This window comes from Ovis aries, chromosome 12, assembly GCF_016772045.2.
Source record: "Ovis aries strain OAR_USU_Benz2616 breed Rambouillet chromosome 12, ARS-UI_Ramb_v3.0, whole genome shotgun sequence".
Lineage (NCBI taxonomy): Eukaryota > Metazoa > Chordata > Mammalia > Artiodactyla > Bovidae > Ovis > Ovis aries.
In genome coordinates, this window is record NC_056065.1 from 65,569,349 (window position 1) to 65,594,154 (window position 24,806).

Genomic DNA, 24,806 nt, shown 5'->3' on the forward strand with positions numbered 1-24,806 from the left:
CAATGCCAAAATAGTGTATTAATTTAAATAAATAAACAATGACAAACTACCTTAATTTTTAACAGCCCCCTCTCTACCCCACCTCTCATCAAATCCAAGTCAGTTTAGAAAGTGACAAAAAATTTTTCACTTACATGAAATCAAAAGATCTCAAATGCATTAGTACATTGGCATCCATTTTGGTCACCTTAATATTACCAAGGTTTTCCTCTCCTTCTTCCAGAATATCTTCCCTTTCTTCCTTTTCCTTACTGTCCACAACCACTTTCAATTTGTTTAAATGGCAGTTCTCCTGAATCAACGTCACAGAGTTTTCATTCAAATCATTAATTGTAACCTTGACTGCATTTCCAAGATGTTTTGCCCATTGTAATCCCATTATCCCTTAGGAGAAATTGGAAGAAAAATGGGTTTTTAAATTATAAAGAGTAAAAACTATAATAAAAATAAAGAATATAATTTTTTAAATAACAGAAATAAATGTTTCAAAATCTTAGTATTTTCAAAAGTAATTCTTATTCAACTTTCTCACTGAAATGCCTCTTAAGAAGATTTACCACAAGAAAATGTATCCTGCAGATTTCCATTAATAGTTCTTAAAAAACTGTTCTGTAGTCCATGTTCAAATAAAATACCTATGTATATTCTTTATTTAGGGTTTAATAGGATTTTTTTTTTCCTTTCTTCTTACAATGGAATACTTTTTTTTCAAACAAAATCTTACAGAGAAATCCAATGTACAGTGTGAGTAAGAGTGGGGTTTCTCTACTTGAAAAGAAATTGAGAAGCTGGAATTCGTCCTGCTGCAGCTTATTTTAATACACGAAAATATGAAAACAACTTTCCTGGACGAATGCTTTTCAAATACTGCACGATAGCATCATTGTGAATGAAAAACAACCTTGTATGTGTAAGCAAATGATCAAGAGGAATTGAGACCAAGAGGGCGCTCTCACAGGTTTTCTATACCTGCTGGATTTGAGTCATAAGGGACATTCACTGCAAAATGGAAGATGGTGACACAAGCCTAGCCAACACGGAGTAAAAAAGCCCCGATTTACTGGAAGTGCTGACCATCTGCATACATGTGCCTCCTTAATGTAAAAAATTAACATCTACTATGTGCCATTGTCTTTACATTTATTTTCCTATCCTTAAGATAAGCTTGTGAAGTTCTAATATCTACATTTTAGAGATGGGGAAACAAGCAAAATGACTGCTATGAGCTTTATTTAAGTTTACAAAGGCACATTAAAAAGAAAAGATCTTCCTAAACAATAATTTTAATGTTTCAGGTTAAAAAAGAGGAGTCGTTCATTGCAGTATTATTTATAAGAGCCAAGACATGGACATAACTGAAGTATCCATCGATGGATGAATGAAGAAAGAACATGTGGTATATATACACCCAACAGAATACTATTCAGCCATAAACAGAAGGCAGTCCTGCCATTTCAGACAACACAATGGACCTTGAAAGTATTACACTAAGTGAAATAAGTCAGAGAAAGACAAATACCATATGATTTAAATTAAACATGGAATCTGAAAAAAAAAAAAACAAAAAAAACCCAAATCACAGAAATGGAGATCATATTTGAGGCTGCCAGAGGAGACTGGAGGCATGGGAGAACTGAGTGAATGTAGTCAAAGGGGACAAACTTGCAGTTATAACAGAAAGATGTTCTGGGGATAAAATGTACAGGAGGGAAATTACAGTTCACAATACTATTTATTTGAAACTGTCTAAGCGAGCAGATCTCATCAGAAAGGGGAAAAAAATCTATAACCATGTGAAGAGATGGATTTAAACTTTTTTGATCGTTTTACAATACATGCATATAGCTGATCATTATGTTGTATACCTAAAGCATATACAGTGTTATATATGTTGACTATATCTCAACAAAACTAGAGGGGGGAAAAAGGAAAATAAAATGACTCCACTGTTAAGAAACATATATAGTATCCAGCGTAGGTATGCTGCTGCATGCTAAGTCACTTCAGTCATGTCTGACTCCATGAGACTGTGGACTGTAGCCCACTAGGCTCCTCTGTCCATGGGATTTTCCAGGCAAGAATACTGGAGTGGGTTCAAATCTCTCCTCCAAGGGATCTTCCTGACCCAGGAATTGAACCCACATCTCTTATGTCTCTTGCACTGGCAGGTGCGTTCTTTACCACTAAAGCCACCTGGGATAGACATTTAATAAACATTACTGAATGTAAAACACAAGGGTGGGGGAAGATTGTGTGAGGGAAAATGGTGGGAAATAAATCTGGAAAAGTAGACTGTTATCAGATTATGGAGGATATTAAATTGCAATCTGAGAAGTCGAACTCTAGGCAATTAAGATGCATGACTTTTCTGACTGAAAAGCAACATGATCAATTCAGTGTTTCAGAGCAAAAGCTGTTTGGCAATGGCATGCAAGACAGATTAGACAGATATAATTGCTAAAAATCACTCTATTGGTGGATATGGAATGAAAAAGAGTATGAGTCACAATACAAATGAAAAATTAGAACAGATCCATAGTTGAGTGTGGGGATAGTGGTGGGAAAAGGAGTAATAAAAAAATGATTCATATTTAAAATTTGACTGGCTCAGAGGATGTGATCACCTTAGAATCATTACTTCATCACTTTTACCATTTCTACACTGAGACATTACTAATGATGATGATAGTAGTAGTAGTAATAATACAACGATGATACTGAATACTTTTACAGCATTTGCTATATACCAGATACTGTTCTAATTTCTTTACATGTATTAATTTCCTTAATCTTTACATTATTTTAAGGTAGGTACCTTCTTTTGGATAGATAAAGCAAATTAAAGCATAATTTTCTGTGGCTAGACAGCTGGCATGTTATAAAGCTGGGGTTTGAATGCAGTCAGTCTGACTCCACAGTCCATGCTTCCAACCACTACTTCTCTCTGAGGTGAGGAACTTAAGCAGAGCTAGGTCGTGCTTTCATCCTATCGGTACAAACTTCGCAAGAATACACTCCTATAACTTTTAAGAAGAAAAACTTGGATAGGGTACAAGCGGCTTTTTAGAAATTTTCTACATTTTCCAATCTTTTCTATACTGTTATGTCCTTTGGGAAAAATGTTCTCAGTCTTTAAAATTTCACCATAATATCTCATTGCCTAATACGTAGGCAATGGTTACTGCAACACACACACACACACACACACACACACACACACACACACACACACATCAACCAAACACCAAGTGCTTACTGACTGCTGCAAACAAGTATTCTTGCAAAAAAAAAAAAAAAAATCCTGTCTGAATATGACCAAACCTGAACATACAACTACCAATTCACAGAAACACAGGAATATCTTATATGAACCATGACGACACAATCAGCAAAAATCTAGACTGTGGGAAACTCTAAAGGACAAATGACCTCTTATATCAACAAATAATTATCACACATACACAAAAAATGATGAAAAGGAATATAGGTTAAAAAGAGTCTTGAGATCTATCAAACAACTGAAATATATAGTCTTTAGATTCTGACTTAAATTTTTAAAAAATTATGAAATAATTAGGTCTATCTAAACATTTGATGACATTAAAGAATTATTCTTAATTTTTTAGGTGTGATATGGTATATGGGTTTTAATTTTGAAAAAGTCCTTATCTTTTACAAGTTTCCCTCACGGCTCAGTTGGTAAACAATCCACCTACAATGCAGGAGACCCCAGTTTGATTCCTGGGTCGGGAAGATCTGCTGGAGAAGGGAGGTTACCCACTCCAGTATTCTTGGGCTTCCCTTATGGCTCAGCTGGTAAAGAATCTGCCCACAATGCAGGAGACCTGGGTTCTACCCCTGGGTTGGGAAGATCCCCTGGAGAAGGGAAAGGCTACCCACTCCCTTATTCTGGCCTAGAGAATTCCATGGACTCAGTCCATGGGGTCGCAAAGAGTTGGACATAACTGAGCGACTTTCACTTCACTATCTTTTACAGATCCCATGGAAATATTTACAGATCAAATGATGTATCTGTTATTTGCTTCAAAATAAAGGAGACAGAAGAGTACAGGGCAATGAGTTATGAGGGAAAGTGCACAGGAAAACAGATATAAGACTGAGTGATGGAATATAAAGGAATTCACTTATACACTCTAGTTTTGTATATATTTGAAAATTTTCCACAATAAAAAATTTGCCTTGCATTTTTTTAATATAAAAATACTTTGTTTGATATGATATCCATATACATTTCCTAAGAAAAGATACTGTACAGGAAGTCTAGCAAGTATGCACAAACTTCCAATTATAAGATAAATAAGTACTAGGGATGAAATGTACAACATGATGATTAAATATAGGTAATACTTGTATAGAGGAAAGTTAAGAAGATAAATTCTAAGAGTTCTCATCACAAGGAGAAACTTTTTTTCTTCTTACTTATCTATATGAGATGATGGATATTAGCTGAACCTATTGTATATGTAAACCAAACCATCCTGCTCCGCATCTTAATTAGACTTGTACACCCATACGGTAATGTATGCCAATTCCTTCTCAATAAAACTGGAAAAAAAACCTCTTGAGGTGCATATGATATAAACAAACCCTTAGTTCTCAAAGTGGCTAAACAACAACAAGGAAAAAATAAAGGGAAAGAAAAGATACTGTACAGATTTGATAAAGTGAGGTTCCAAAAAAAGCTTTATCACTTACCAGTTGCTCCAAAGGCATCTAGACATTCCAAAGGTTTTCGCTCCTTAGCCAGAGCAGCCAGTGTACAGAATATCAGCTGCCTAGAAGAAGGATAATAATCTGAAATAATTTTACTGTACCATGGTTTCATCATTGTGGATTTTAAGAACAGTGAGAAAGTGTTCCTATTTACTGTACAAACTACTTCGAAAAGAGAAACATATTCCTTACTTAATACTATAAGAACTAAAAACCTGTGAAATTAAACTATTAGTCAAATTGCATTCTATTAACAAGTATTTACTATGAACAATGATTTTATTTAAAAAACTTGGCACAGGCCCATCAGTCTGTTCCTTTAATTTTATATAAAGTTAGACCTACTTTACTCCGAGAAAAAAATCGGTTTGGCAGAAAAATACAACAATCATTCTGAGAAAATGCTAAAATAAACCATTTTCATTCCATATCTACTTTTAAATTTCAATATATTAGAACAAAAAGATTAAGAGAAGGTACATTGTAATGAATTGAAGCATCTGAAGCATTCTATAACCCTTTTTTAAATTTATCTTACCGATTCAGTTTCATTTTGGGATTAAAATAAGAATCTGTTTTCTGAGGTACAGAATAGTTAGGACAAACTTGTACATCTGTGTCTGCCTCTTTCAGAATTTCTTTAGGTGGTTTAGCAGCAGAAGCTAAAATTAAGGAAAAAAAAAAAAAGACTTCCAGTGAAATAGAAAATAATTATAAATATCAAGAACAACATAAAAAATAACCTTCCTTTATAATAGTTTCATGCTAATGAAATCAATTGAGTAGATGTCAAAAAAATCACCGAAAATTGATCTACAGAGCACTGACTATGGAAAAGAGCAGCATTTCATTAAGTATTTGGTGAATTAAAGTTTATCAGCTTAAAATCTTAACTGTCTGGCACATCAATGTATCTGTACACCTAAGTATGGACGATTACCCTAAGATCATGCCAAATGCTAAAATAACCTTTATTCATCAAACGCTATATTGTGTTTATAGAGGCTGGTTGCTAAACACATATTTTATTATGGTTTAAATGTTAGAAAATTAACCTGTGTGGTTACGTTCCATTAGCTAGCATGGATGACTAAGAGTCACTCTATTTCCTGAACATGCTTGACTTCAGAATATTTTTGTGATTTTAAATCACAAATTATATTCCAACAGCTATAAGCTAATGTATAAAACAATTATTCTACTTTTAATATACATTAGAATCATTCTCCTATAAACTCATGAAATATTGATATATTTGTGTGAATATATTTTAATTATTTAAGAAAAGAGATATAATATGTGGAGGGGAATAATTGAGATTATTTATGTTTGGATTTCTTGATCAAATTATAATCAGAATGTTAACTAAATGAAAACTATATTTCTCTTTCTACAATGCCACATAAAAGTAATCTTTCCTACTGTTATGTTACATATCTTTCTGTATTCACCTAAGTGTCAAGTCACATATCTCACAAGATTAGCCTTTCTCAAACCAGGTTCTGTGAGAAAATTAAGCCCTTTAAATAATTATTTCACTACTTTTTTCAATACTTAAAAGAATGGTCCAGAGTACCATTCTAGATGTATTCAATACACATAATGGATGAATTAGGGCAGAAAGGCTTAATTCTTGAGAAGGAACAGCCTCAGTATTAATAAGCTACTAATAACTTGATATCACTCAGGACTATAAATAGTCTTTATGTATCACTCTGCCTCCTTTTTCCAGTGTTTTTCAACAACAAGTATAACACAGTTACTGGTACAGGAGCCATCAGTAATAAAATTCTATTATCTTTCATTAAGATAACTACATTTACTGGGCATCAGCTGTTTTTTTCTACCATGTATTAAATACATCTGTTAAACTGAGACCAGTTTATACTGTTGGGAGTCTCACAGAAAGAAAACAACACTGGATGGATTAGCAGTTAACTAAATGATTTGGTTAAGTCACAGTGTTCTATCTGTCTGATGTCTAAAAATAATAATTAGACCACTGTTTAAGGATTTACTTATTAACATGTTAATGAGATTGCTTAACTCACCAGCAATATACCTGGATTTAGTCTCTCCTTTGTTCACATGGCGCCTGACATGTCCTAGCATATCTGTCCTTCTGGTGATTGTTGCTGAACAAATGATACAATGATAATGGGCGCCCATTTTACTGGATATCTATCAAACAGAGTATTTAATTTAAATACATAAAAAAGTTACTAAGACAATGAAATAAAAGTTTATTTAAGGTTGTGAATTTAAGTATGTTAGAAGATAGTATTCATTTTGCCACGGGACTCTGAAAGGATCTTTACTTCCTTACCTATATTTAGATCTGCTTTTTAATGTTACAATAGGTCACAAGTTAAATTTGTTAGTTTTTTCTCATTCATTCAATCCACAAGTAACTGTACCCTTATTTTCTATAAGCAACACTTATAAATGGTACGATACTAGCAGCAGTGTGTTGGCAGACGTATAACTGTCTCTCCAGGAAAATAAGGCCCTTATTTGTAGCATCTGCAGGTCTGTGATCTAAACACTCTACCACAGCCAATGTCAAGCTCCAAATGTGACATTTCAAGCTACCCATGTGACATCACTGAATGTGAATTAGGGAAGAGATGTGCAGTATCACAGCAGAGAACACTGCCACCATGCAGATACAGTACATATACACAAATAACGCATGAGCACAGATGTAGTAAAACAACTGGGAAGCAGTGAGTTGTGAGTATTCATTATCTTTGTTTTTAATATAATTTATTTACTTGTAAGTTCACATTTTTAAATTTTTGATGATGGCCACATTTAACAATTGGCCCTTCAGATTTCTGGAAATCTGAGCTAGTGCTAGCACACTCCTAAGTGTTAAAGACAGAATAAAAATTATTTTTCCAAGTAAAAAGTTCTCACTTTTTAGTTTCTTATTTAGTTATGAACAAGAAAACTTCCAGTAGCTCTTTCCTGCTTATGATGACGTCTTACTCTTTACTCGCGATCACAGGGCAAGGACAGAACAGTCAAGACCATTCCACAATTTATGGCATTGTGGTTATCATACTCTAAATACCTTAGATAGGGTTAGTGGACCAAGCATTATCCTGACAAAGTATACTTAAGAAATGTTTTTCTCCCCCAGTACTTTACTTTTTGTGTGTGGCCTGAAAGGAAAATTTACTAATGATTTATTAAGCTAATATGCATTCAAGATAATGTTACTATAAAATATTTTATAATTTGTATTCCCCAAAGGTTAAATGTATCCTAATACAAACACATGTACTTTTTAAAGTTACTGAGATTTCAGAAGTGTCTTCATTCTGTCCTTTGACAAATTAAGAGAGCACAGGGAGGATGAGTATGAATCAACACATGTTATGACACTTAGTAAACCACAGAAATTAAAAGTTCTTATTCCATGACCAAAATTTATTTTGAAAGAAAAAAAGTGCTTTCTATTTAAATTCTCCATTTCAAAATTAGTATGTGGGTTAATTTTCCTTTCGAACATATGATAGCAGGTGATCTGACTGAAATTAAAAACTATAAAATGAAAAGTTCAATACAGTAACAATTTTCATACATTTCTTATTTTTCCTACTATGGTAATCTGAAAGCCCTTGAAAACAAAATCTTAAAGTAAGTCTCATTGCTGAATATACACATTTTAGTCTTAAAGCAAGTAAAAACCGTACTTCCTTTAGAGATAGCTAAATCTAAAAATAACAAATCTAACGTGTGATTACCTGTTCTCCAATAATGTTTGGTTTCACCGGTCGACAAGGTAAGTGACAGATGCACATCCGGTAACCTAGAATGAAGAACTGCTGCTTGTCTTATCACTGCTCATCAAAAGTTCAATTATTATTAAAATTACTACCAAATTTTATAAGAATAATGGGGATTATTCTTGTATTTGTAATGTCATAATTTATCTGAATGAGACCACCTTAGTTTTATACATTTGTTATATATGACACGGTATAAAAACATATACAAGAGATCTAGGTTCAGAATATGGTTGTTCCAAAAACATCTGCTATCTTGCATTCGTCATGTAGCTTCTTTGGAATTCAGTTTTATCATCTACTTTTTGCCATCTTGACTTTGTCTCAGCTTCATCTTCTTGCCTTATGCTGCATTTACTATTACACAGCCTCTTCTTCATCAATGATACGGCACTTAGTTCTCTTCGTGTCCTTGCTACTTAATCTTTACAGATCCTCTTCCCTCTCTCATACTCTAAAATGTAGGTTTTCTGTATGATGGATCTGCTACATAAATTTTTTCTCACTTCCTGACTAACTTGAATGCCTTTCATGATTGCGACTATCTCCCCTATGAGAAGGAATTCCAAATTATAGCTCTACTATCAACTCATTCCTGAGGGCCAGATCTCTACTTCCAATTGCCCATTCAAGACATGTAAGTGGTTATTTCAAAACCTATTGTCAAGGACTTCCCTACTGATGTAAAGGATAAGAACCTGCCCACGGATCCACGGAAAACGGGTTCAATCCCTGGCCCAGTAAGATTGCACATGCTACAGAGCAACTAAGTCTGTGCACTACAATTTCTTAGCCTAAGCTCTAGAGCCCAGGTGCCGCAACTCCTGAAGCCCATGCTTCTAGACCCTGGGCTCCACAACAAGAGAAGCCACGGAACGGCAACAAGAAGCCCACACATTGCAACAGAGTGGCCCTGCGCACAGCAATGAAGACCCAGTGTAACCAAAAAACGTTAAAAAACAAAACCTACTGTCAAGGACTAAACTTTTCACTTGACTCTTGAACCAGGTTTCTTTTTTCACTTTTTTAATGAATAATAAAGCCTTCCAGTTACTCCTAACTCAAAAACTGTATACTTATCTCTAACTTCCTTCTTCTCATACTTCTAGTTCGGTTCACTTTACATCCAATCATTTTTCTTAGCTGTATATGTTGAAGTGTCTCAGGACTCAGACCTTGGACCATTTCCTTTTCTACCTATATGTACTCTTAAGGTCATTCCATCCAGACTTTCAGCTTTAAATACCATCTATATTCTGATAACTCCCAAATATGTATCTCTAGCCCAAACCTTTCCAGGTTTATGTGCCCTCCAGGCTGCCTCCACTAGGTGCATCTCAACAGCAGTATGGCTAAATCTGAAGACATGTTCTTCTTTCTCACATCTAATGCAGTCTTCTCCAGTTAGGTAAGGCATTCTTATTTTGTCCTTCATCTCATTTCTATTCCTTCAGCAGATCTTATTCAACATATTTGCCAACTACTTTGAAGCCTGTTCACAAAGACAAAAGCTATCATATTCCCGATCTACCAGATCACCATCATGTGAAAGAACGCAACAGCCTAAAGAACATGACAGTAAAGAAATACCATGAACCATCAAACAGAAGAGAATAACTTGGAGGAGAGAGACCAAAGATTAAACAATGGCTTAAACCATGCAATTACTTGGTTTAATTATCTTTGTAATTAAAATGAGATCTTTTTTTGTTAAGAAGTCAATATGGTTTACTATACATTCAGTATAAATAATAAAACATAAGATAGTATGACTTCTGAATTAGTTTCTAATTCACTTTTTCTCTAAGTAACTAGTGATAACCTTTTACCAATACTATAACACTAAGAAAATAGCTCTGGTCTAGTTCTGGGTTCTTTTTGGGGTGTCTTATAATGACTATTTTATTCAGTCTGGTTTAAACTCCAGATAACCACATTTCAGTAAGTATACTTGCATAATGATATACAAATTTAAGTATATACATGTTTAGGGTTTTTTGGGGGGAGGGGAGTATTTTTGTTTTTATCATATATATTGCTATTTTCGGGCTTCCCTGGTGGCTCAGACAGTAAAGCGTCTGTCTGCAATGCAGGAGACCTGGGTTCAATCCCTGGGTTGGGAAGATCCCCTGGAAAAGGAAATGGCAGCCCACTCCAGTATTCTTGCCTGGAAAATTCCATGGATCGTGGAGCCTGGTAGGCTACCATCCATGGGGTCCCAAAGAGTCGGACACGACTGAGTGGCTTCACTTTCATTGCTATTTTCAGTTTTCCATGAAAATCCTTCCAAGCAAGCTAGTATAGATCTAATACACTCTTCTCAATGGCTGCATAATATTTCATGGTCTGTACCATAATTTATTCAATCATCTCTGATTTTTAGTTCCAAGTTTTTGTTTCTAAGCACATGCTGCAGTGAACATTCTTGCACATCTCTGTCTATTGCTTCCTTGACTCTGAGCAGAGGGAGTGCCTGGTGGAAAAATATTTAAAATTTCTTAAATGTTGCTAAATTTCTTTCTTAAAAAAAGGCTATAATATATCATCCATTGGGGAAGGAAATGGCAACCCACTCCAGTATTCTTGCCTGGGAAGTCCCATGGACCAAGGAGCCTGGCAGGTTACAGTCCATGGGGTCACAAAGAATCGGACATGACTAAGTAACTAAACACATATAATCCATAATTCACTACCTCGGATCTAACAATAAATCACTCTTCCTAGGAAGTCTTTTAACTTGGTAAAATCGTGTTTTTTGTCCTACAACTTCATTCATTTCTTCATTTGAATCCTCTTGTTAAACTTACTCCCTCAGATTGTGCCATTTTTGTCACTGTTGTAACTGCTTTTTCCCTCATTTCCATTTATCCAGAGTAGAGAAAGGCTCTGATTTTATTTTGAATATTTATATCTCACCATTATTCCAAAAACTCTCATTAACTCTGCTTATTTTTAAGTCAGCAGCAGGGAAAAAAAGAGATGTTATCTTCTCTTTTCCAATATTTATACCAATTATTTTCTTGTTTTATTTTTATTATACCTTCAAAACTATTACTGGAGTTAATATTAATCATAGTTAATTAAAAACTGTAGTTGTTCTAATAAAAAAAGGAAAAGTAAAACTTATGGAAACATGGTTCAGTAAGTAATGTGGACCTTCAGGGCCAAGCCAAGTACCCAGCACAGAACAGATACTTAATAATGGTTTGCCAAACTAAACACTGGCATCATAAATATCTACTGCCTATAGAACTATGTGGTCTTTTATTAATAAATACATTAAAAGATGGGCATTATATCCTTCATAATTTTAAACTGAAGATACTTGATTATGTTGTCAGTAAAATTCCAAAACTAGTACAAAATCCTGAATTTCATTTACATCACTTTTTAGTAAGCACAAAAATACAAACCTTCAAATTCAACGGAGACTTTCCAGTGTAAATTCTGAAGGTGACGATGAAGCTTATGACTATTACAAGCTCTGAATTTCTCCTTGGGGCACAATGGACAAGCCTGTTTGTTTCCTGTTAATGAAAAAAGAACCAATAAAGCAGAGAATATACCAGCTATTCATGCTTAAATTTGGCTACAAAAGAAGTTAACAGGGGACCCTTTCTCACCCTTGCCTCTCAAAACACACACACACCCCTTAGATAACATCTTTCTTAACATTTATTAAGGTGAAGTCATTCTTGCCTCAGCAGGTACTTAACAATAATTGTTTTAGGACACGGTCAGTCACTGATTTTTACCCCAAAACTCTCCTCTCTGTGGCGAGCTGATATCCCTATTACCACCGGATATGGAGAGGATGAGGAAATGATAAACTACATGATATCACCCCAGGCAAAATGCCTTCCAGAAAGAATGTCGTTCTGCACTTTGGGCAGGGGAAAAGGCAGCTGTTGTCACACTTATAGAGGGAGAGGAGCTAGACAGACAAAAGTATCAGCTCTGATATTCTACTCTAGCAGCAACTAAAACGGCTAACATGTGGAATTAGAAAAATGAAAGAAGGAAGGGGTAGACTGGATGCAATACTCTGTATCCTGTTACAGTGGCTTTGGGCTTCCCTGGTGGCTTAGATGGTGAAGAATCCACCTGCAATGTGGGAGATGTGGGTTTGATCTCTGGGTTGGGAAGAGTCCCTGGAGGAAGGCCTGGCAATCCATTTCAATATTCTTGCCTGAAGAATCCCATGGACAGAGGAGCCTGGCAGGCTCCAGTCCATGGGGTCACAAAAGGTCGGATATGACTGACTAAACACACAGCACACACTCTATTACTGAATTTGTTAAATTCTTCCTTATTAACATATTCTTAAAAAGACTATGGATCATCAAATGGAAGTTTCATTTAATTAGAAATGTAATGTATCTTAATAAAAACTTTAGTAGTACTAAAAAAACTCAAATCAGGTTCAAATCAATAAAACATACAGAAACAGTAACTGAATTTTTAAAAAATTTATTTGACTGTACCAGGGTGTTTTTGTTTTGATCATCCTGTGTGGCATGTGGGATCTTAGTTCCCTGACCAGGAATCCAACCCATGCCCCCCTGCATTAGAAACACGAAGGCTTAGCCACTGGACCACCAGGGAAGTCCTAATAAATCAGTTTTTAATCCAGCAAATATCTTTCACATATAGCACATAGCAAGTATAAGCACAATTTTTAAAATATATTCTCTACTTCAAAAAACCATGAGGAGATCTTGAGGATGGAATCCAAGCACTAAGGACGGTAAAGTGTAGAATGACAGGAACTCAGGGCACTAACAACACTGTGAAACTGTACCAGCTCTACCTTGCCAGTCTTGAGATTTCTTTCTCATGAGAGAATAAAAGCCCCAACCTGGGTTCAATCCCTGGGTCGGGAAGATCCCCTGGAGAAGGAAATGGCAACCCACTCCGGTATTCTTGCCTGGAGAATCTGGAGAATCCCATGGGCGGAGGAGCCTGGTGGGCTACAGTCCACGGGGTCACAGAGTCGGACACAACTGAGCGACTTCACTCACTCATACGATTTTTTGGATTTCTGTTACTCATAGTAAAACGTTAATTCCTAACAAAGCCCTTATATATCCATGAGACTGTAATTTCCTTGAGGGGTTGTGAAATAACTTATCTCACAGTGCCCTTACATGTAGACGGGTACCATTTCCTAAGTTTGGAAATAAACAAGTTCATGCTTACCAAAATTTTCATGAGTAGAAAGATGACAAATCATTAGAAACTGACCAAAAAAAAAAAACAAACAAACCAGAAACCCTCCAAAGATGGAAATACCTGCATCAAGATTATCTGAGTTCAGTGAATTGGCAGAGTCACAATCCCCTTCAGTTACAAAAGCTAACTTCTCTAAATCAGCAAGCTGCCTTTGAATTGAGATGTGTCTCTCTGAAAGGAAAGTTGAAGAGTTAGAAAATTATGCTTTAACAATATGTATTCCATCTTCAGTTTCATTTTATCACATCACACAGAATTTTACACTTTCATTTCCTATAGCACAGTGCTTTAGTACCTAGGCAGAAAACTCAAGTTTATAAAATGGCAAGTGTGTCTCAGAAGTCAGAGTTGCCACTGCATAACCTCACAGCTTTCAAATTTTATTCAATATAGTTTCACAGAAAATGTTTCTAGTCTGTATAAAACACTGAAGCCAGGTTTCCTGTTTTCAAAGAACTTTCAATAGGGTGAGAGATAAACGTTAACTACTAACTGTAACACAAGGCAAGATGAATGAACACTTAGGGGTAAAGGTAATATGATGTGGGTATACAGAGGAAGGAATAACTCATTCCAACAAGTGCTGCTAAGAAGCCTTCACTGAAGTGGCGTTTGACCAAGACTTAAGGTATAAACAGATTTTCAGTAAGTAGAGATTTGGTGTCTGGCCTTATAAACTGAAATAATCTTATAACTGAAATAAACAAAGGCATGTGGTGTAAAATTATATAGCCACTTCCCTACCACTGCTGGCTGGAAAGTAGTACATTTGGGGGATAGAGCTGGTAGAAAGATAATGCAGCCAAAAATGTAGTATAGATCATGGGAGGCATAAATTTTATATGTCAGTCTGAACTATACTCTTTAGGTAATGTTAAGTCTTTTCAGATTTTTGAGTAAATAAATGATATGATTTGAATGCATTTCAGAAACTGTAGTTGTAGTACCAACGATCAATAATTGAGGTGAGAAATTAGTAATGGAAAGGTACTAGAAAATAGAAGGTAAAAAGAAAAACAGCAGAGGACTTGGGATGTGAAAGAGTGAAGGTTAAAGAATGACTGAGATTTTGATACAAGTACTATTAACCAATAAAAAGGAAGAGGAAAACAGTTTTGGCAGAAAGGAAGAGGAAAGAGAATGGGAATTTAGTTTTTTACACAATGTGTTTGATTACTACTGGAATTAGGTACTCAAGTCCAGTAGGCAGCTGAACTGTAGTGGAAGGTCAGGAGGGATTCTGAATAGATATAACTCATAAATACGCATGTTAGGTGAAACTAAGAGCATCAGTAAGAAAGCCTAGGGGGAAATGTTTTGAAACTGAGGATAAAAAAGCCAAAACTCAGTCCCAATAAAACATTTTCAGGTTATTCAAATATTATACATTTTTCAAATTACATATTTGTAAATTTTGGAATGAATAAATCATTCCAAAATATATTTAATATATTCTTAAGTATGTGGAATGCATTCCCCAATGCCACTTAATCTACTACTGATTAACAAAAATGGATACAATTTTGAAGTGAGGTGTGGAGGGATGAATATATGTATAGGAGATGCTGAGGAAAAGGAATCAAGAGGGTAGCTTCAAAAAGAAAAAATGGTATGGAGAATCAAGATAATACACAAGCCAGGAGAGAAGGGACTGTAAAAGAGTAGTGCTTAACAGTAAATATCATAAATAGTTGTAGAGATCAAGAAAAAACTACTGGATTTAGTATTTAGTAAGTTTCTAGAATCCTTTAAGAAGGTTCAGTGAGGAGTTTTTAGAGTACAAATAGAACTGGAAAGAGAAATGAAGTACAGAAAATCAGCACAGATTACTTTTTTCAAGAAATCTGCTAGTATTAAAAAAAAAAAAGAGAGAGATGGGATTTTAACTTGCTTCTTTTTTTTTAAGGATGGAGAGACCTGAATATTGTAGCCCTATGGAAAGAAATGTTAACAATAGAATTCTGAATATATAAGACTCAAGAGATGGTAACTGATAGGAAACCACAAGGCTCTTCAATATTACATAATTAGATTATATAATTTCTCCACACTGCTCTTCCTGCCTATTGCTCTCCAAGCTTCACTCCCAGTTGCTTTGTTTCTCTTCTGTGTAATTTATATTCTTGTTTGTCTCATCTACAAATAAGCAGTAAGAAGCCAAGGGCTATGTTAAATGCCTAGTGCAGTAACTTGCCCACAGTAGGCACTAGTTTTAAAATACATTAAAAAAAAAAAAATCATTAGTCTTTTTGGGTGCAGTAGCACACTGAGTCAAAACTTTGGAATTCAATTCAGCCCTATCAGACATTCCTGTTAAAATTTATTAAAATATATTTTAACTAAATCCAAAATGAGAAACACAAACAGCAACAAATGCTATTGGTTAATTTCTTATAGCAGGTATTGTTCAGTCACTTTCTATAAACAGATAAACTTTTAATTACTGGGTCAGACAGTAAGATTCAGGCAATGAATCCATATGTACAAACCAACCTATTTAATCTGAAATCACTGGCTTCCATACTTCAAAGATCTGTGTGTGTCAAACAAGATATATAACGATGTGTTTATTGCAATCATTCTAACTACTGAGTAGTACAGAGTAAGTGAAAGGGGCCCATTTTTAAGTTAGAAAACTGAAAATCCTATAGTCCACTACTGAAGAAAACTCTAAAGATCTGTCTAAAGATTCATGAAAATGCCTGTGTACATCTCTAAAGTCACTTTCTGGTTCAAGACAGTAGATATCAATCTGTACTTAAAATCACTCAATCTTTTTGTAACACACTAATAATCTATAAGTCAATAGGCAAACCTCTTATTAAATCAGTTGATTCCAAGATGCTAGGCGGTTCTTTTAAAACTTCTTTTTCTTCCTCAATTTTCAATTCTACTTCAGTTATGCCATCTTCATCTTGCCTATATGAGACTGATTTCAAAGGGCTAACTAGACCATCTAAAAGTAATTTTTTAAATGTGATTAATACATTTCTAATGCATTTCCAATTTCTTAATCACTTTGTTCCAGAAATGCATTTTCAGGTTTTTCAAACATCACACATTCTTCAAATTAAATACTCATAAATTTGGGAATATCTGAATAAATCTTCCCAAACTATGTTTAACATATTCATGATGGTAGGGAAGCGGAGAAAGCCTACATCCCCTAAAGCTGCTCAATCACATCTGATTAACATAAAAAGATCACTTCTAGAGGTGAGTTGAGGAGGATATCTTACTCTGGAGTGTATCTGCTCTTCCCCCATTGCAGTTGGGGAAGAAACAACTGGCCTTATTTAGCACTTAACTAGCTGTGATCTTCCCTGATGAGGAGAGGCCTATCTAAGGAATTCTGACCTTTGTCTTTTCCGTCCGTGATCCACCCTACTCTTTACTATAGCAATCTGTATGTTGTTTAAAAATTGCAGAAATAATTCTATTAGATTATAACTATCCAAATGTTTTTTACACATTAACCTCAAAACTGGCTTAGAAGTAGAAAAGACAACAAATTAAGATTTTTGTTATTGTTATGATTCAGAAAAAGCATAAAGGTCAATCTGGGGACAAAATTTTTAAAGAAAAGTTTCTCAGAGCTTACGTTTTAAAACGTTCAGACGATTCTTGATAAACTGTTACTTATCAACCTTTTAAATTCCTTTATGGCCCAATAAACCATCACTTATAAAACATGCAAGCACAATTAATACAGGCTATTAATTCTCGACAGCCGACTTGGAGAAACGTACAAAACTGAATGGTTATTTACGTCTGAGGGAAAACATCTATAATTTAGTCACTCTATCTTATACTACTCGTCAGCCTCAAATTCTTTTTGGAGGCAAGCTGCTAAAAAAAAAAAATGAGAAAAACCCCATCTCGTGTCTATTTCGAGACATAAAACCTAATTGACAGCAACGGTTTCTAAATCTTGGCAGTTAGCACCTACTACAGTAAACTCGGTTACTCTATTATATTTTAAAGGACACAGGGAAATATAGCAGACGAGGCTGAGGGAAACTACCAAATGAGGTGTAACTTCTAATTTCTGTACCAGAAAAAGACCCCCTTTAACGAAGACGTCCACGATCCCATTATTTCCCTCCACCTGCAGCACCACTGGCCTCCACAGATCCTTCCCTGTGAGATCCCCGAGGTGTGGAGATGCCGTCCCCCACCCTGTACCCGTTTTTACCGCTATACGGGTCCCTCGTTCCTCCCCTCATTTCGCTAAAACTGCTTTTTCCCCCGTAAAAACCATTCCAGTGAAGAAGGGCCTCCCCTACTCCCCAACAAGGCGCACTTTCTTGCTTCTCCTGCGGCAGAAAGATCTGGGCCTCCCTGCACTTACTGCTTTCAGCCTCATCAGGGGCAGAGGCTAGGGACGGGGACAGGGCCGGAGCCTGGGCCAGGGCAGGGGCTGGGACTGGAGCCGAGGCCGGAGTCGGAGCCGAGGCCGGGGCCGGGGTCGAGGCCGAGACCGGAGCCGAATCCGGGGCCGGCGCTGGGACCCGAGCCGAGTCCAGGGTCGGGGTCGGGACCGGGACCTGGACCACCTCCACCTTCTCCCGGGGCAGCAGCTCCTCCTCCGCCATGTTCTCCATAGTTACCGCCTCCTTGCCAGGCCCGCCCGGGGACCAGCAGGGGCTCACGGCGGAGTGAGAGAACTGGCGTGAAAGCCCCGAGGGCCGGATCCGAGAAGTGGGGAAGCAAATGGGGAGGGCGAGATGCGTGCAACAGACAAAAGATGAAGAATCAGTGACCAAATCCAGTCAGCAGAAAAATTAAAAGCCACAGGCAGCAATTCGCGGTCCCGTCCGCTTCCTTTTCCCCGAGGCGTTACGACGCCAGCCCCGCCTGCGCAGGAGCATGCTGGGGGACAGCGTCCAATGAGGTCAGAGAGTTCCGTTTCCACCGCGCGTCTCCGTTCTAGCCGTCAACCACCGAACCCAACCAAAACTACAATACCCAGCGTGCACCGCGCCGCTCGGAGCGGAGCGGAGCAGGGGGTGGTTCCAAGGCCTTGGAGGAAGTAAATGTTAAAGCTAAACAAACGCTCCTGGAAAATCCCATGGACAGAGGAGCCTGGTAGGCTACAGTCCATGGGGTCGCAAAGAGTCGGACACGACTGAGCGACTTCACTTCACTTCAAACAAACGCTCCGGAGCGTTCGAGCACCAGCTACCTTCCGAGCGCAGAACTACATTTCCCATCGGGCGTCGCGCTCGGGGTCCCTTTCCCATGGTTTGGGCGTCCCAAATCGCAACCGGCTCGGGCTCTGGTAAGGAACGTAGGGAAGTCGAGGGGTTAGTTGACGTTTCGGTGGGTACTCTCTCTGCCTCACTCTGGGACCGAAAGGGGGCTGCCAGCGGGACGGACGGAGGATTCGGCGGCCCCTCGAGCCTGGGCGGGGCGACTCTGTGGGCGGACCCGGGGTTGAGCCTGCTCTGTGAAGGGTGTGGTTCTGGCCCGGCTCTGCCTTCCGGGCAGCCTCTTGCCACGGGTTGGGCGCAGTGTGTTTCTACCCGAGTCCGCGGGGCTAGGCGGTTTCTGGGCCGCTTGTCAGTCAGGTGGACTTCGAGATAGGGGTCTGCTCTTCGTTTCCCGCCTTCACCCACACCATGATCTGAACACTGTTTTCCTTTTAATTTTGTTTTAACCTGAGTGAGTGAAGTGAGTGAAGCCTAAATGTTAGCATAGGCTCTTCTCCCCACTCCTGTTGCTGCTAAGTCGCTTCAGTCGTCTCCGACTCTGCGACCCCATGGACTGTAGCCTACCGGCATGGGATTTTCCAGGCAATAGTCCTGGAGTGGGCTGCCATTTCCTTCTCCAGGGGATCTTCCCAACCCAGGGATCGAACCCGGGTCTCTGGCATTGTAGACAGACGCTTTGCCCTCTGAGCCACCAGGGAAGCTACGTGTTGTTTTAACCTACGTATTCCCAATAGCAGCGCCACGCTGTGGCTGTAAGATTCCTGTGGATGGTGAATTGCTGGGGCCCAGGAGTGGGGTGGAAATGGCAATCTACTCCAGTGTTCTTGCCTGGAGAATCCCAGAGACGGGGGAGCCTGGTGGGCTGCCGTCCATGGGGTCGCACAGAGTCGGACACGATTGAAGCGACTTAGCAGCAGCAGCAGCAGAAGTCGGGAGAAGAGCCTATTCTTACACTTAGGCTTTTAATATCCAAGGCTCCTGAATGTGTGGAGCTTCAGGGCACTTGACTGATGCGATTCAGATTCCTCAAGGCGTCTGTTAAGTTTCCAGGCCTCCGTACTTCTCTTTACTCTCCGAGCCTGCTTTAGTTTAAGGCGCGCTCCTTCAAGGCCACTGCGGGAGGCAAGAGGAGTGCCTTGCTTTCTGACTGCTCTGCCTACGCTGGTCCGAAAGTTACAGGAAGCAGGAAGGGAGAGGGAGTCCTCTTTTAGTTTCAGGTATTCCCACTTCCCGTTCGGTTTTCCTAGTTAATAAAGGTGATACATAATGGTTTTCTTCTTGGTCTGTTTATTTTCTATTTGTTTTCAGTACCCAGGGGAGAGCGAGTGTGATAGTTTTGGCACTTCGAAACTCAAAACAGGAATGTGGTCCTCCCTCCCAGTACTTAGAAAGTATACGTGGAGGGGTTTCCCCCTTCTCTCCCCAGTTAAACAATTTATCGCATGGAAGTTTTTGTGAATTGTGATTCTAAAGCCCTCTTAGTGGCCCCATCCACAACTTTTAACTAGTATTCCTGGATGTATATACTGCCTCACTGGTCTTAAGTTAATTAAAAATGGGATAATACCATTATAGTTTGCAGGCATGAGTAGTGGATATTTATGCATCATCTAGGAACCAGGGATGTTTTAATTTGTGAAAGAATGGATGGTTAATTGAAAGCTTGATTTAGGATGTCAGTTTCATTAATGCCAGTTGAAAACCAGAAGATGAAAAGGGCTAGATTTTTAGTCTGCGTTTTCTGTGGAAATTTTAATCAGAAGTCCCAAGCACAGTCCCTGCTCTTGAGCCATCCTAAAGAAGGCATCTTCAAAGTTTGAAAAATTATATTGAGTATATTACTCATCTATTGCTGCGTAAGTTCTTCAAAACTTTATGGCTTAAGACAACCAATACACTTCTTACCCCACAGTGGATTATGAGTCAGGAATTCAGAAATGGCTTGCTGGGTGTATCTGCCTTTGGGTCTCTCGTAACATTGCAGTGAGATACTTGCAAGGGATGCTGCCTAGTGGATGCTTGATTAAGGCTGCAGGATCAGCTTCAAGGGTGGCCCACTCACATGCCTATAAGTCCATTTTTGGCAGAAGGTTTCAGCTCTTCCTTGGTGGGCTTTTCCTAGGGTTACTTGAATGTCTTCATGACATGGTGGCTGGCTTTTCCTAGGGTAAACAATTCAAGACAGAGAAAGGCAGAAGCCACAGTGTGTTATTTGACCTAGGCACATATTGTATAAATAAATATATCCTGTTGGTTACACAGGTCATCTCTACTTATTGTGAGAGAAAACATCATAAGAGATGGTGGCAGCAGAGATCAGGAGCCAATTGGGAAGCAGGCCAGCACAGGAAATCTCCACTCATTTAGTTTATATTTTGATTTCCATAAAATTGGTATGAATGGTACACTAGTATAGTTTGTCACAGTACATATATAGGTGTTTTTCTTTTGATAATCTACTCTCTGCAGTATTTTTTTTCTGATTTGTCTTATGGATAATAGATTCCAATTTTGTGTGTGTGTGTGTGTGTGTGTGTGTGTGTGTGTGTTCAAAGCACAACATGAAAGGGTTTAAATTGTAAAAGGTAAAAAACCCAGCCCATTACCTCTAAGCAATTTATTTCATGAAAGTTATTGTTTTTCCTTATGCCTTTCTCCCCATGGAATGGGATCCTTGGAACAAGAAGGAAAAAATGAAGATTATTCCTGTAATCTGGAAGCTCAACTGTGAATTTAATTATTGCCATGAATTATCTTAAAAGGCAAAATTTCTGGGTAATTTAGAATCTGTCCTTAGAAGTATATGTTGACTGTTTTATTAATTTTTATCATTATTATTAGATCTCTGGTCTCAGTATTTTCTTTCTTCCATATTCTTCAAAACATTCTACAAGTTTGATTTAGTGTAACTGATCATTCTTTTATAGAACTTCACTTACTGTGATCATGTTTGACCAGGAGTACTTGTAATTGCTTGGTTTCTAGTCTTTATTATGTTCTTAGCATCAATACTTAATCACTCTGTGTGTGTGTGTGTGCGTTAGTTGTTCAGTCATGTCTGACTCTGCAACCCCATGGACTGTAGCCTGCCAGACTCCTCTTTCCGTGGGATTATCAGTCAAGAATAGAGTGAGTTGCCATTCCCTCTTCAGGGGATCCTCCTGACCCAGGGATCGAACTCTGGTCTCCTGCATCACAGGCTGGTTCTTTACCATCTCTGTGTCACATGGAAGACATAGCACTAGCAGCAATAAACTCTCCTTTGGACTTTGCTTGTGGACCCCTTTATATGTTCTTGCCCCAGCAAATCTGGTAATGTTCCCAATCTCTGGCCTCTGTGTTCCAGTACAGGATGATTATATATACTATCTTTAAAGTGTTTATGACCATTGGGGTTGACTGTGTATAGTTTTCTTTCTTCCTTTTTCTTTTTGTCAGTAACAGCAATATAGACTTGATCTAGACCCGGGCTGGAAAAGGGAGACTGGGATGAGAAATGGACAGAGGGACTGCAGTGAGCAAGAGTTGGAAGTGACTCAGAATGAACAATCACTATTCTGGGAAAGAAAAATTCACCTACTCATTTACTCAGAGGGCATTTATGAACACCCCCTAAATTTTCAATATAGCGTACTCTTCAAGAAGCTTAGGGGCTAGCAAAAAGACAATTAATGAAGCCAGTATTTTTTTAGACTCTACTGTGTACTATCTTGTACAAGGTGCTTTTACATCCATAGTTTCATTTGAGTTTTTGAAAAACCCTCTCGGATGAGTTATCTCTGTTTTACACATAGTGGAACTAGGACTCAAAAAATGTATGTGTTTTGCCCGATGTCTCACTCAGTGAGAGATGGAGGGTGTATTGAGAAAATGAAGACTTAATGACTAATTGGTTTTGAGGTGTGGGTGGGGCAAAATATAATAATCCTGCAGGCAATTGAAAATGGGAATGCAATGCTAGAGAGAGGTTTGCCTTAAGGGCATACTTTTGAGAGTTTTTCTTAAAAGGTAACCATCCCCACCCTGATGGAAGGGAACAGGTCATGAGGCAGAATATAAATAAAGTGGAAAAATGAGACAATCCTATCATGTTGAGAATGAGTAAAATACAAAAATTATTTTATAAAACTCCAATCTTTAAGAAACTGAAATAAGTATGATTTCTAATGTTTTTGTTGTAGCAATGGTTTAAAAAAAAAAAACCCACACACACATAATGTGTTTTTGATGTTTCTTTTAGCTTTGCAAAATGTCCAACAAAGAATCTTGTGAAAAAAAGGAGACGTCTTGGAGAAAAGGCACCACCCTATCATCCAATATTGAAGTAAGAATTTTGACTTATTAACCTAAAGATACCCTGTTTTACAGTTTTATTTTTGTATGATGAAAAAAATACACCTCAGTTTTAAAACAAGTTATGTAAATATTTTGTTCTTCTGACCGAGAAAGAGTCATTTATTTGTCTTTACTTGCATTATTTTATTTATTCCTCTCAACTCTATGAGGTAGGTACTATTATTATCCCAGTTATACAAATGAAGAAACTAAGGCTTGGCAGCATCCTTTTTGGCTCTTTCTCCTCTTAAACTATACCCTCGCAAGTGCCCAGCCTGTTTTCTCAATGTGGTAAATTGCAGTTACATTCTTTAAGTTGCTTGGACCAAAACCCTGGGCATCATGCTCTGCCTGCATCCCATCTATCAGCAAATTCTGTCAGCTGAGTGTGACTACCACCCCCACTGCTATCACCATGATCCAGGCAAACAGCTTGCTTTCTGCCTTTGCTTTCTTGTGTTCTCAACATAACAGGCAGAGTGATCCTATTAAAATGTTAAATCATGTCACTCTTCTGCTCAATATTTTCTAGTGATTTTCCACTTCAGAGAAAAAGCTAATGTCTTTGCTGGGACAGAAAACACATTACTGTCACCATCTCGTCTCCATCTCATTCTCCCTTTGCTTTCTCCACTCCTTGGCTTCCTTACTGCTGCTCCAGTAAGCCAGGCACAGTCCTGCTTTGTGCTTGCTGTTACTCCCTTTAACTTGGAAACTTTCCCTAGATACTCGCAGGGTTTGTTCCATCATTTCATTAGGTCTCCGTTCAGATGTCAAATTACCAGTGGGGACCCATTTTGACTACTTTGTTTAAAATTGCAAAAGCCTCACCCTTGCCTCCCAGCCCTTCCTGACCCCTTTCTCTGCTTTATTATTATTATTTTTTTAATAGCATCATCTGACACCCTAAATATATTACTTATTTGTAAGTTAAACCTGCAGTAGGTATAACCTCTATGACAGCAGGGACTTTTATTGTTTTTTCACTAATCTGTTCTCACTGTCTAGAAAAGTGTCTCTGATACATGGTAGGTACTTGAAATACTTTTCTCCTGGGTCTGTTGAATTCAGGAGTCACTGAAAAAATAACTGGGTATATGGTTTTGCTTTGTAGAAGACTAAGTATCACTATCGGAGAAGGCAATGGCACCCCACTCCAGTACTCTTGCCTGGAAAATCCCATGGATGGAGGAGCCTGGTAGGCTGCAGTCCATGGGGTCACTAAGAGTCTGACATGACTGAGCGACTTCACTTTCCCTTTTCCCTTTCATGCATTGGAGAAGGAAATGGCAACCCACTCCAGTGTTCTTGCCTGGAGAATCCCAGGGATGGGGGAGCCTGGTGAGCTGCTGTGTAGGGGGTCGCACAGTGTCGGACACGACTGACGCGACTTAGCAGCAGCAGCAGCAAGTATCACTATGGCAGTACCATTTCCCAATGTCCTTATGTGAGCTGTCTGCAACTTTCTGCTATATTACCTCTAATCCAAGTGAAAGTG

At 38.1% G+C, this 24,806-nt stretch overlaps 2 protein-coding genes across 18 annotated transcripts in view; one reads left to right on the forward strand and one right to left on the reverse strand.

Annotated features, from left to right (window-relative positions):
* Positions 1–18,603, reverse strand: part of TRMT1L (tRNA methyltransferase 1 like) — a 36,580-nt gene extending 17,977 nt beyond the window's left edge. The window contains exons 1-9 of one of the 5 annotated variants that reach the window (XM_012187727.4): positions 18,112–18,603; positions 16,576–16,716; positions 13,821–13,931; positions 11,942–12,055; positions 8,487–8,551; positions 6,786–6,915; positions 5,273–5,396; positions 4,717–4,796; positions 135–384 (exon numbers count right to left, since the gene is read on the reverse strand). In XM_012187727.4, the coding sequence (XP_012043117.2) occupies positions 135–384; positions 4,717–4,796; positions 5,273–5,396; positions 6,786–6,915; positions 8,487–8,551; positions 11,942–12,055; positions 13,821–13,931; positions 16,576–16,716; positions 18,112–18,364 (1,268 nt within the window). In that variant the 5' untranslated portion in view covers positions 18,365–18,603. Of the gene's footprint in view, positions 1–134; positions 385–4,716; positions 4,797–5,272; positions 5,397–6,785; positions 6,916–8,486; positions 8,552–11,941; positions 12,056–13,820; positions 13,932–16,575; positions 16,717–17,361 lie in introns of all 5 variants that reach the window. The other 4 variants (XM_060396700.1, XM_004013870.5, XM_042229200.1 and 1 more) reach the window with 4 other exon arrangements.
* A 182-nt stretch (positions 18,604–18,785) lies between these two features.
* Positions 18,786–24,806, forward strand: part of SWT1 (SWT1 RNA endoribonuclease homolog) — a 106,368-nt gene continuing 100,347 nt past the window's right edge. For all 13 annotated transcript variants that reach the window (XR_009595864.1, XR_009595865.1, XR_001044138.5 and 10 more), the window contains exons 1-2: positions 18,786–19,041; positions 23,214–23,297. Coding sequence is in view for 4 of the 13 variants with exons in the window: in XM_012187733.5 (XP_012043123.1) it covers positions 23,223–23,297 (75 nt within the window). In the remaining 9 variants the exon portion in view is untranslated. The remainder of the gene's footprint in view (positions 19,042–23,213; positions 23,298–24,806) is intronic.